Below are 11,926 nucleotides of genomic sequence, written 5' to 3'. Positions count from 1 at the left end.
ATATTAATTATAGCGTCATTAATATAGGTGACCTTGATGAATTGAGAGGTAATATAAAATATATAAAATAACTGTTTTATAATATTTAGGCAAACAAAATTGAAAATAGGAAAATAACTATTAATGATTAGCGAAGCCTCAAAAGCAGCGTAAAATTAACTAGAGGAGAATATACTTTATTGTCTATTGTTCATTATTCATTACTAAGCTAAGGAGCATTTTGCTGCATAATGCACTAGAGGCCAGTAAACAGTGCTGTTCATGATAGTAGTGTTTCATCAACAGAATAAACTTAAAAATGTAGGAATGGTAAATAATAAAAAAAATGTTAATGTGCTTAGGCTAAGCGGGGTGCTTAGGCTTCGTCACCCTGGTGATAAAACGGATGAAAGGTCAGAAAAATGAGAGGTTTGATAACATTTAAATAATTTCTAGGTAAAATTATAAGTAGTAATAGCCGCCCCAGCAATGAGTAGTAATAGCCGTTCTACCAATGAATACTAACAGCCCCAGCACCAATGATCCGCAATAGCAATGAGAAGCAGCAGCCATTCCTAGTTGTATTAGGAATGAATAGCAATAGTCGTAATATCACAGAGTAGTAGCGGTAGAAGAAGTAGCAAAAGTCGCAGTAGCTATGAGTGGCAGCAGCTGTATAAAAGTTACAGGAACCAACCACATGCTTCGTTTGGCATCTCCATCCTCTTATAGTTAAACGAGGAAATATCGATGTGTAACTTCAACTAAACCAAACCTCATACTGTTCATTCGCCCAGAAAACCTCACCGAGCTAAAACATCACCATTAAGCTCACGCACGCGCTATTATCTCACACCGTGAAAATATAGTCGGGGACTATTTTCACGCGCGATGAACATCACCACAAACGCACTCATTTAACAAGAAATTATTTTAACTATTTACATTATACGACAATGCTTCACTTGAAAGATTATACACTTCTTGTAACTGATGCATACATATTTATACATTGGCTGCACCGCAGAGGAACATTTCGTCATAGTTCGTTTATTTCTTGGGCCGAGCGCCTTCCGAGAAGTTTGTGGACGTCGGCGGAGGAGTCCGGTGATGCGCGGCAACCCTCACCCCGGAGACCACGGCCAGTTGGTGTTGGGAAGTGGAGGAGTCGGGATACGCTGCTCGCCATGGCGGTCCCCTGTCGATTAATCGTGATTTTCCTGTGTGTGTGTGCGTTTACCGTGGTTTTCACATTTAATCTAGAACCAAGGATTCCCATCGTCAAGAAGGGTTCGCCAAAATCCCACTTCGGGTATACCGTCGCCCAGCATCAGACCTTAGAAGGACAACGCAAGTCTTGGTGAGTTGAATGCTCGTGCAGTCATAACAAATACTTAGTGCTTTTTTTGTTGGGGGGTGACACAGGGTTGTTGAGGCGTAACATGTCTGTGAATGTTATCTGTGAATGTGTGTACTCTCCCCAGGAGCAAGGATATTGTCCTTCAAGGAGGTTGTGATAACGTTCCTAATTAACGAGCGAGTTGGCACACGACTTAGGTATTCCACGTTATGGGCAAAATCAAGCTATACAAACAGTATATAATTATTTTATCAGTTACGACAATCGACAGAGAACGAACATTTTTTTGTATTCAAGATGAAGGACCGAGTCCGCTTAGACTCGGACTGACGTGCTGAGGACGGCAAGTGACATTCACGCTGAGCCGGGAAGATCAGTATTGCTTTGGCAAATGACATGCTGAGAGTTGGGAAGATCCGTGTTGCTGTGGCAGTTGACATGCTGAGGACTGGGAAGATCCGTGTTGCTGTGGCAGTTGACATGCTGAGAGTTGGGAAGATCCGTGTTGCTGTGGCAGTTGACATGCTGAGGACTGGGAAGATCCGTGTTGCTGTGGCAGTTGACATGCTGAGAGTTGGGAAGATCCGTGCTGCTGTACATGCTGAGGACTGGGAAGATCAGTGTTGTTGTGACGGGCTGAGGGGCTGAAAGTTTCGTGTTGATGTGATCAGTGACGTAATGATGGCGGGAACACCATGGAATCTCGCCGCTCATCTTGCCAATTACAATTGTAACGCAAGTAGCCGCTTGGAACGTGGCCTTGAACATATCTTGATGGTCAATGATAATGGCACTATTTTTTTAGTATAGTAGGTACAACTTACTATTTTCAGTATAGTAGATTGTTGCGATGCAATGTCACACGAGAACAAAATTCATCTTTGATGCAAGCCAGCGTTGGTGGCTCAACATACAACTAGTGTGCTATACGTGAGGAGCATTATGCATTAGCAGGACTGCAACGAGCAACGTAGAGTGGGCCAGGTGTGTGTGTGTGGGGGTCGTGAGCTTTTGGACGGCCGCCTGGTGAAAGTACTATGCTTAGAGTTGCGACACCACCATGACCCATTCCCGCCCACAGAGCCAGTTTGCCCTGACCTGACATCCACTTCCAGGACCTCTGGGTCAATATTTATATTTTTATATTGTCATAGGGCATCACTGGGGTCACTACCACTCACTCAGTTAACCAGAGGAAAATGTGCGTTTCCCATTACGTGTATAATTTATTAGATCTTATCTTAGACCCCACCTTGAACCCAACAGGATGATTGATGCGCACGCGTATGTCTGTAAATGGCATGGATCCATGTTTAGTGCAGGGTAGCAGCTTTAATATGTCAGTGAATGTCTCGTAACACATTGAGTGTCATAAAAGAAGGGCTACAAGGTCTCCCCAAAGATCAAGAGGTGGTTATAGTTCTGCTGGCGGCCATACTGAGCGATTATCTTGCCGTGTTATGTTGTTAATGTCACCTGGCGTCAACGATGCCCCAGCAAGCCTTTCTTCATTCCTTCGGAGCCAGGCGACGACTCCCACTCGCAGCAGAGGCTGTCGTCTGGAAGTGACCGGCAGTCAAGCTCTCCCACAGATGATAAGCTCGTGTACTCGAACCTGAAGGGTAGTATGCACATCTGGCCGTGCTGTTGAGTTTGTATCTACATATAATAACTACTCATTCTCCTTTTTATATGAAAATAATGATCAGTTGGATAAATCTTGTAAGAACTCTTGGGCTCTGTGGTCTAATATAATGATAATAAATGCAGGTGTGGTAATAAGGGCAGGCTTGAGATGGTGGCGAGTGAGATGGGGTGGTGGGCGAGGCGTGAGTGTGGCAAGTCAAGGTTGTTGTAGGGGGTGAACGTTTAGAGAGGTGTGTGTGAGTGCGCGCGTTGTGTGCGCGCTTGTGTAGGTGCATGTGTATGTTTTGCGGGAATGCGTGTGGGCGCGAATTGTGTTGGTGTATGTGTTGCGGGAATGCATGTGGGTGTGTGTGTATGCGTTGTGTGGGTGTGTGTGTATGCGTTGTGTGGGTGTGTGTGTATGCGTTGTGTGGGTGTGTGTGTATGCGTTGTGTGGGTGTGTGTGTATGCGTTGTGTGGGTGTGTGTGTATGCGTTGTGTGGGTGTGTGTGTATGCGTTGTGTGGGTGTGTATGCGTTGTGTGGGTGTGGGTGTATGCGTTGTGTGGGTGTGTGTGTATGCGTTGTGTGGGTGTGTGTGTATGCATTGTGTGGGTGTGTGTGTATGCGTTGTGTGGGTGTGTGTGTATGCGTTGTGTGGGTGTGTGTTTACCTAACTGACAACGGGTGAGGTCTAGTTCTTAATGACCCGCCTATAGCCTTGTTGTACCTGTTGCGTTTAATTTAACGTTCTTGACGTTAAAACTTTACCAATGGATGGAGTTGGCTTCTACAACTTCTTTCAGTGTATTGCACTTGTTGACAACTCGTACAGGACACGAATATTTCCTCTAGCGCCGTAGTTTGGGCAGTCAGTTCAAAAACGAATAGCCTTGGGTTTGATTCGCGCATCATTACAGAAACGTTGGGCACGTTCTCCTTTCATCCGATGCCTCTTTTCAACTAACAGAAAATAGGTACCCGGGAATTATGCAACAGTGGTGGGTTGCACACCGGTGATAAATAGTTGGCCTATGGGGGACCTCGATATACATAATAGGCTTCCTGTGTACGACCATGGGAAACAATATTTCTTCCAGTCATTTGCGTTTCCAGCTTCCACCTATATCGTCTTTTACTTTCAATTTAATGAGGCTATCCTTTCCCACGTTGTTTATTCCCCTCAGTATCGTGTATGGTATGATTATATTCCCTCTGTTACTTCTAGGATTATGAGATATAATTCCGTTTCTAGTTACGTCTAGTACTTGTGGAGGGGAAAAGGAAGTCATGCACCTCCCTCCCACCTCTTTAACCTTTTTGTGGCAAGTGAGTGATTGTTTACACTAATATTGGGGGTGGCGGCACTAACTGTTGTGATCCGCATTAGGGCTGCACGATTACCTTTACTAACACAGGGTTTTGTATCAGGTGCTTCCTGCTGCGACACCCCCCCCCCCCCCTCGTGATCGTTCATGACATGCTCAGGGGCACCACCCACTCGCGGAAATGACTTCATCCTACTTTTTGTTTATGTTTTAAAAACATCTCTAAATCACATTTCAGAATTTTACTTACCAAATAATTTGTGTGTACCGTAGTGACTCCTCGCTCTGGTATTTTAGGTACAATTACAATTTACATCAAAGTTAATTCGAGAAGGTATATATTTGAGGGGTTTAATTTACAATGAAGAATTTTATTGACAGCTAAGAATGGGTCACATATTCCTTAGAACAGGATTCGATAATTGTTTTATATCTAGGTCCCTAATTACTGTAGGGTGTTTAAATGGGCGAACAGGGAAGTAACGATATCTAATATTTAGACTGTTTTTAAGGCTAAGACATTCCGAGTTAAGGCCTAAGTTAGTGTATATTAAACTTGATCACATAAGATAGGCTTGTGGTGCAGAGTGGTTGTGAATTTTCTTGAATGAACCGTCTGCTATGTAGAGATGATGATGTATTGTTAGCCTAGTGTGATGACCCAGACTCCTTAAGTTGCGCTGTTAGAGGTGACAAGGACTTTGCAGGTTCCACTAGTCACACTATTGTGGAGTGGAAGTGGTGATCGGTGTTCCTGGAGCCACGCTACTTAGCAGATATTGTTCAGGGTCTTGGAGTCACGCTATACAGGGTACGGGATATAATGTAAGTTCCTCCGGTCACGCCATATAGAGGAAGGGACTGATCTAGGACCCTCCGGATACGCTAAACGAGGCGGGAAAGTTCACTGGAATAGTGGTAAAAGGTCACGCTCAACGGGAGATGGGAGAGGGATGATCCAGGTTTCCCGGGGTGACTATTCGTGGGGAAGGAGGGGGAGTTTGAAGGCTCCCCGGGGGCAATGGTCTGGGACCACGCTCCGCGGGGTCGGGGACCACAGAGCGCTGGCCACACTCCTGACACATAGCTAATTTTCATGAAATGGCCGTTGTGTGCTTACCTATTCGTGCCTACGAGGATGTGAGACATTCTAAGGCCTGTCCTTTATCTCCATCTAGGCCGATTCTGCGCACACCAACTCGCCACACTTTCTGGCAATTCGTCACACATTTATTATATAACAATTCTGAGTATATAAAGATAAGAGTCATACTATTGACTTATATATTGACACGTATTATATAACATTTTTCAACAAAGGACGTAAATTTGTTGTTTTGATTATTTTCCATCACAGACTTGGCCATTCAGTTAAAATGCGAACCAGCTTATACATTTTCCTCAGTTCCACATGGGTTGGGCTTGATGTTTTTTTTGTTTTTTATTTTGACCTTATCTTGTGCGTATGCATATTTATTACATAATATATGTGTGGCGAGTTGGTATCAGCCGGATTGACTAACCCATTTGTCTACATCAATATATTATAAATGCAAAACAAAAATTGTGATAACTGTATATGGAAATTTATATATTATCTGAATATAGAAATAGTTATATCGAATCGTTCTCATTATAGGCAATCGATAATACACGTTAAGATGTATCTGCCCCATTTGAAGGTTTTCTTTTGGGATTATCATAATTTATCCGGGAATTGTTGTTCATTATTCTTTGGTGCGAAAGGCGAAACACCATAGGCCTATATACCCCGTCGACAAGTGGGCTGGATGAGGGCAGCTTAGGTCGTGACCTGACTCGTTAGCTACGATGGATCTGTGGAGCAGGACAAAGGCTTGGAGTAAATCACCATAACAGCACGTGGGGGCTTAACCCCGGCTTGGACGTCAGGAAACAGTTGTGGCAGCTGTATGGTCAGCAGTGATGACAAGCAGCTGGTGGCGAGGGGGCCTTCGTATTACTGTATTTTGCTGAGGATGTCAACCGTGATACAATCCCACAGCAAGCTACAATTGATTTATCTTGGCTCTTGTTGAGGGCACCGCAGACAAAGTTGTCGCCCTGGAAGTCTGACCGCGGCTGGCCCTCGAGGTGGGGAGGGGGGGATTGGGAAGGTTTAAGTATGGTATACAGGTAGGCCTATTTGTACATTCATGGTAAGAGTTTCAGCTGCAAGAATCACTATTTTAGAGATGGCAAAAGCATCCTTGCCAAACTAACTTCAAAGATATTGCGGACCCTGATGCCATACACTGTTTACTTATTGGGTAAAACATATGCATATAATAAAATAGTACTTTATTATTTCATTATTAGTAAAATGTTATGATAAAGGTTATAACAAGCTTCTAGTTTTTCAGTAGTTCAATAGCAAAACTATAAAATATTTCACGTACCATTGATATATTTACTGGATGGAAACCACATATAAAATACAGTCAAATCACACTATAGAACGAAAGAGCAATGTGAATGATCTGGGAGTAATCATATCAGAAGACCTTACTTTTACAGAACACAACAAAGTAGCTGCCACAACAGCAAGAAAAAACAGGTTGGATAACAAGAACCTTTCAAACAAGGGATGCCATTCCAATGATGAGATTCTTCAAGTCACTAGTGCTTTTTTGGGTGGAATATTGTTGCACACTAACAGCCCCATGCATAGCTGGATAAATTGCTGACCTGGAGAGCGCGCAAACATCATTTACTGCTAGAATCCACTCAATAAAACATCCAAATTATTGTGACCGATTAAAATCTTTAAATGAATATTGTCTAGAGTGCAGGCGAGAGATAAATAATAAACTACACAATGGAAATATTAGAGGGACTGGTTCCAGATCAGAACATGTAAATAACATCACGGGAGACGAAGAGGCATATATTTACGAAACACTGAATATTTTTTTGAAAAACTACAAAAAACACAGATTTCTGATTTCATGAAAATTTTATGACGAGGGTCACCATAAATACCGATATGTTTTAAAGAGTGACACTGGAGCCGACCCTGAATGGTCTATGACACACAGACATACATGTGTGTCATCTTGTGGGTGGAGTTTAGCCCCAAACGTGTGCTCTCCTACTTTGGGCACACATTATGTTTCATAAATATAGATTTATTTGTATATTTAGTGGTGTAGCACCAAGTGTAGTCACACCTGCACGTAGCTGGTTAGTCTTGAGAGTTCAGAAAGCACATCACTGGGGTTAATAGAATGTCTGTGTAGTGGGCAGGACTCGTACAATCATGGCGTGTTAGTGGCTTTTTAAGAATGTACAACTTAATCACCAACGTATATATATATATATATATATATATATATATATATATATATATATATATATATATATATATATATATATATATATAACAGAATATTCAGTCATTGGTGTGAGATGGTTCTATTTTATCCATGATGTTGTGTTGTTATGGTATAAAGGTTCATGTGGCGGTGAGTGCCGTAGAGGTGGTGGTGCATGTGGGTGCGGGACACAGGTACAGCTGGTCGGCAAGTGTGAGCAAGCCCGCCTGGCACACCTCCCTCATGCTGGTGTCATTTCTATATCTGCTCGCCCGCGCGAAAACAAACGTGTGTGAGAGAGAGAGAGAGAGAGAGAGAGAGAGAGAGAGAGAGAGAGAGAGAGAGAGAGAGAGAGAGAGAGAGAGAGAGAGAGAGAGTGAGAGAGAATGAGAGGGAGAAAAACAAGTACAACCAGGGTAGTACACACGCAAACAAAGCTGGAAAATAATTTTTCGTAGAAAATCATTATCTTTTACCTAATTCTCATTAACAGTAGAGTTAAATTGTCTTTCCGTATCAGTGAGTATAGCTCTAGTAACTACCTTGTACAGAGCTCGTGGGAAAGAAGTGGGGAAAAACTCTCCTCCTGTGTTGTCCTCTACTTAATCTCTCACTTTACTCTCCTCTCTCCCCTTCTTCTCTACCTTTCCCTCCCCCCACATCTTTATCTCACCTTTCTCCTTTCCCGACGTGACAGCTGTTACCTCGCTTTACCTTCTGGGTTTCTCTCCCACTTTCTTATTTTACGTTTCCAGTTATTTTTGCCTTTGACATTTATCCCAGAGTGGCAGATTTGCCCTGACAACACGTGGGTGGTGGCGGGAGCAGGCTGGCAGGCGCCTCACACCGATAAGGTGCGCTCAATGTCTTGATTAGTCTTAGCCTACCTGTCGGCCACTCGCAGCCCGGATTTTAGGCCTTACTCCCCGTGGATGACCCTCCCTGGATGACTGACACACATAAACCCAGGTTTCCTTGACACTCACCAGCTTACACCTGGTTAACACACACCCACAGCTGGCTGAGCAACATTCCCTTAGTTGGTTAACACACACGCACACACACACACACACACACACACACACACACACACACACACACACACACACACACACACACACACACACACACACACACACACACACACACACACATACACACATACACACATACACACACAGAGTGTCAGAGTGGTTGACAAATGGAATGCATTAGGAAGTGATGTGGTGGAGGCTGACTCCATACACAGTTTCAAGTGTAGATATGATAGAGCCCAATAGGCTCAGGAACCTGTACACCTGTTCATTGACGGTTGAGAGGCGGGACCAAAGAGCCAGAGCTCAACCCCCGCAAGCACAATTGGCTGAGTACACTAGGGTCCGGGGATCGATCCCCGCCGATGGCAGAAACAAATGGGTTCAGTTTCTTTCACCCTGATTCACCTGTTCATCTAGCAGGAAATAGGTACCTGGGAGTTTGACAACTGCCACGGGCTGCTTCCTGGGGATGTGTATGTGTTTTAGCGAGAAGCATATGTAGTAGACATAATAGAGGAGAAATAGATTGGTTAGAAAGGCGGGGTCCAAGAGCTAATATTTCGATTTTGCAGACACAAATAGTAAATGCAAATAGTAAATACACACATGCACACTCACCTAACGTAACAACTAGATGAGTACAGCTAGGTGAGTACTAGCACGTCCATTACGAATGAACACCGTCATCACCTGTCCCATTCACTCGCATTGATAAGTTCCACCTGCAACTTGTGGTATCTCACACCTGTGTCAGACACGAGGGAAGAGTGTGGGCGTTGTGTTGGTACTTTATAGTGTGGATGTTGAGTTGGTAGTGTAGTTGCGTGGGTAAAGTGCTATACAGATAGTGTAGGTATTGTGTGGGGGTAGTGTAGGCATTGTGTGGGGTAGTGGAGGTGTAGGTTGTTGTGTAGATGCTGTAAGGATAATGTAGGTGGTGTGAGGGGGAGTGTAGTTGTTGTGTGTGTGTAGGTTAGAGAGTTTAGGTGTTGTGTGGGTGATGGTGGTGATGGTGAGTGGTGTTGGGACGCCGTAGTCAGTCATGATATAACTTGCTTGCCTCACATCCCCCCCCCCCCCCCTCACTCACCGTGAAGTACTGTCAGGGAAAATTTATTTATATTAGGATGTATAAATTCGTGTAGATTAATGTTAAGTTATATCTGAGGTTTTGAGTTATTTCGGCCAAACAAGTTGGTGACGGGTTGAGCCCTGAAGACGCATCAGTAGACATGCTTTATGTCATATGACAGTAGACATGCTTTATGTTATATGTCAGTAGACATGCTTAATGTCATATGACAACGCACAGTTAATGGGAAGAGACGTATAGCGTCATACCTTGTGTAATTGGGTTGCAAAATGTCACCGAGTTCTTTGACGTCATAGGAGTTTGCAGAATTTTTTTAAAAGCATATTTTACGGAATATTTCAGGAATTAGAACATTGGAGAACATATGACCTACCTTCCTCTCGCTTTCCCGCCTTCAATGATGGAAACATTCTTTGCGTCACTTTAATTTCCTCCTTCTGACCGCTAGGGCGAAGGTAATCTGAGAATGCACAAATGTGAAATTCTGTTGTATATATATTCGACGAAGAAAGCTGAAGATCGCCGTATGACTGGTTCCCCACCTTCATATTTTCTCCAGGAAAGCTATCAAGAAAACTGGGATAGTGTGTGTGTGTGTGTGTGTGTGTGTGTGTGTGTGTGTGTGTGTGTGTGTGTGTGTGTGTGTGTGTGTGTGTGTGTGTGTTTGGGGGTGGGCTAGAACTGACTCTACCTGCTCCCTGGGTGATTTTTTCCGGCAGGATTTACGATGTTTGCACGCCGGGTTAACCCCCTCTCCTGCTACCCCCGCCCTGCCCCCGCCCACACCCTCCCCTCTCTCCTACAATTAACACCCCCCCCCTCCCTCCCCCTTCCACAATGACCCTTCCCTCCCCTCAATATTGCCACCATAACCATTATTTCTAGCATCTCAGCAATTTATATCGCGTCTAATAAATTACAACGAAACAAATGTCTGTGAATAGTAATTATTCAATTAATATATGTATGTTTCATATATATTTATGTATTTATATATCAGCCATATATATATATATATATATATATATATATATATATATATATATATATATATATACATATATATATATATATGTGTGTGTGTGTGTGTGTGTGTGTGTGTGTGGCTTACTGGAAGGGATGCTAATAATATAATTATTATTATTGTTGTAATAATTTTTGTCTGGCGTTCATTGCCTTGTCATCCATCTCTCTCTCTCTCTCTCCTCCCTTCAGCGAGGTCTTCATACTTTCTGTCTCTCTGTCATCACGTTTTCTCTTCTCACTTCCGCTGACAGAGGTTTCTCATTTCTCTACCCTGTTGTTCGTTCCCGTGTCTTTCTCCTCTGACAATACTCTGTGTAGGCTTACCACCTCACAATACCCTGTGTACGTCCCTTCACAATATCCTGTGTACGTCCCTTCACAATACCCTGTGTACCTCTCCTCACAGTACCCTCTGTACCTCTCCTCACAGTACCCTGTGTACCTCCTCTCACTACACAGTTTCCCTTATTAGCTACACCATCTTTGCTACGGTGTTCCTTCTGCTGGATGTTACCTCATTTTGTAATTTTTCTTTGTCTCTTGCTCTAGTGAAATTTTTTACTTTCAAATATGTAAATAATTCTCTGGCTAATTCTCCGTAAATGTTGAACTTGCACGAATATATTATATGATATATCTCGCTCCTTCTTTAGGCCCATAACACCATTTTACTTGTTTGTAGCACTCAAAGTAGTTTCAGGTCTAACAGCCTAGTCGATGTAGGCCGGCAGTCAACGACCGTTAGCGGAGCCGGGGACTCGAATAGGCTCCAGCTTTCATTATTCCTATATTAACATTGCTAATTTTCTTCAGACGCTGACACGAATTCGACCTTCTCACTTTCTCCTCACTCCTAGCATTATTATTTTAGATTCTGCACTCTGGTTTCCGGAATAAATCTTGATTAAATTTCATACATAGCCTAGCCTTAGGCTATCTGATAACATCTATTCTTTCTTTGGATGCAAACCTTATTATTTTTACTTTTTGTTCTTATCTCCTTGTGTGCTCTTCATACTGCTTTCTTAAACTTGCCCAAAACTTTCTTAAACCTTCTTAAACAGGCACTTGTGTCTGTTGTGAATGGGTCTGTTAAAAAAAAAACATATGTAGGCTAACTGAACTCGGTTCTGGTGAGTCGCTAGG

At 43.1% G+C, this 11,926-nt stretch overlaps 1 protein-coding gene across 2 annotated transcripts in view; it reads left to right on the top strand.

Moving 5' to 3' along the window:
- Positions 1-920: 920 nt before the first annotated feature.
- The window catches only part of LOC123761053 (uncharacterized), a 181,914-nt gene continuing 170,908 nt past the window's right edge, over positions 921-11,926 (top strand). For both annotated transcript variants that reach the window (XM_045746921.2, XM_045746920.2), the window contains exon 1: positions 921-1,339. In XM_045746921.2, coding sequence (XP_045602877.2) covers positions 936-1,339 — 404 coding nt within the window. In that variant the 5' untranslated portion in view covers positions 921-935. The remainder of the gene's footprint in view (positions 1,340-11,926) is intronic.

The sequence above is a fragment of the Procambarus clarkii genome, chromosome 41 (assembly GCF_040958095.1).
Source record: "Procambarus clarkii isolate CNS0578487 chromosome 41, FALCON_Pclarkii_2.0, whole genome shotgun sequence".
Taxonomy (NCBI): Eukaryota; Metazoa; Arthropoda; class Malacostraca; order Decapoda; family Cambaridae; genus Procambarus; species Procambarus clarkii.
Note: the sequence above shows the minus strand (reverse complement) of the source record. Positions and strands in the feature narration are given on the sequence as shown.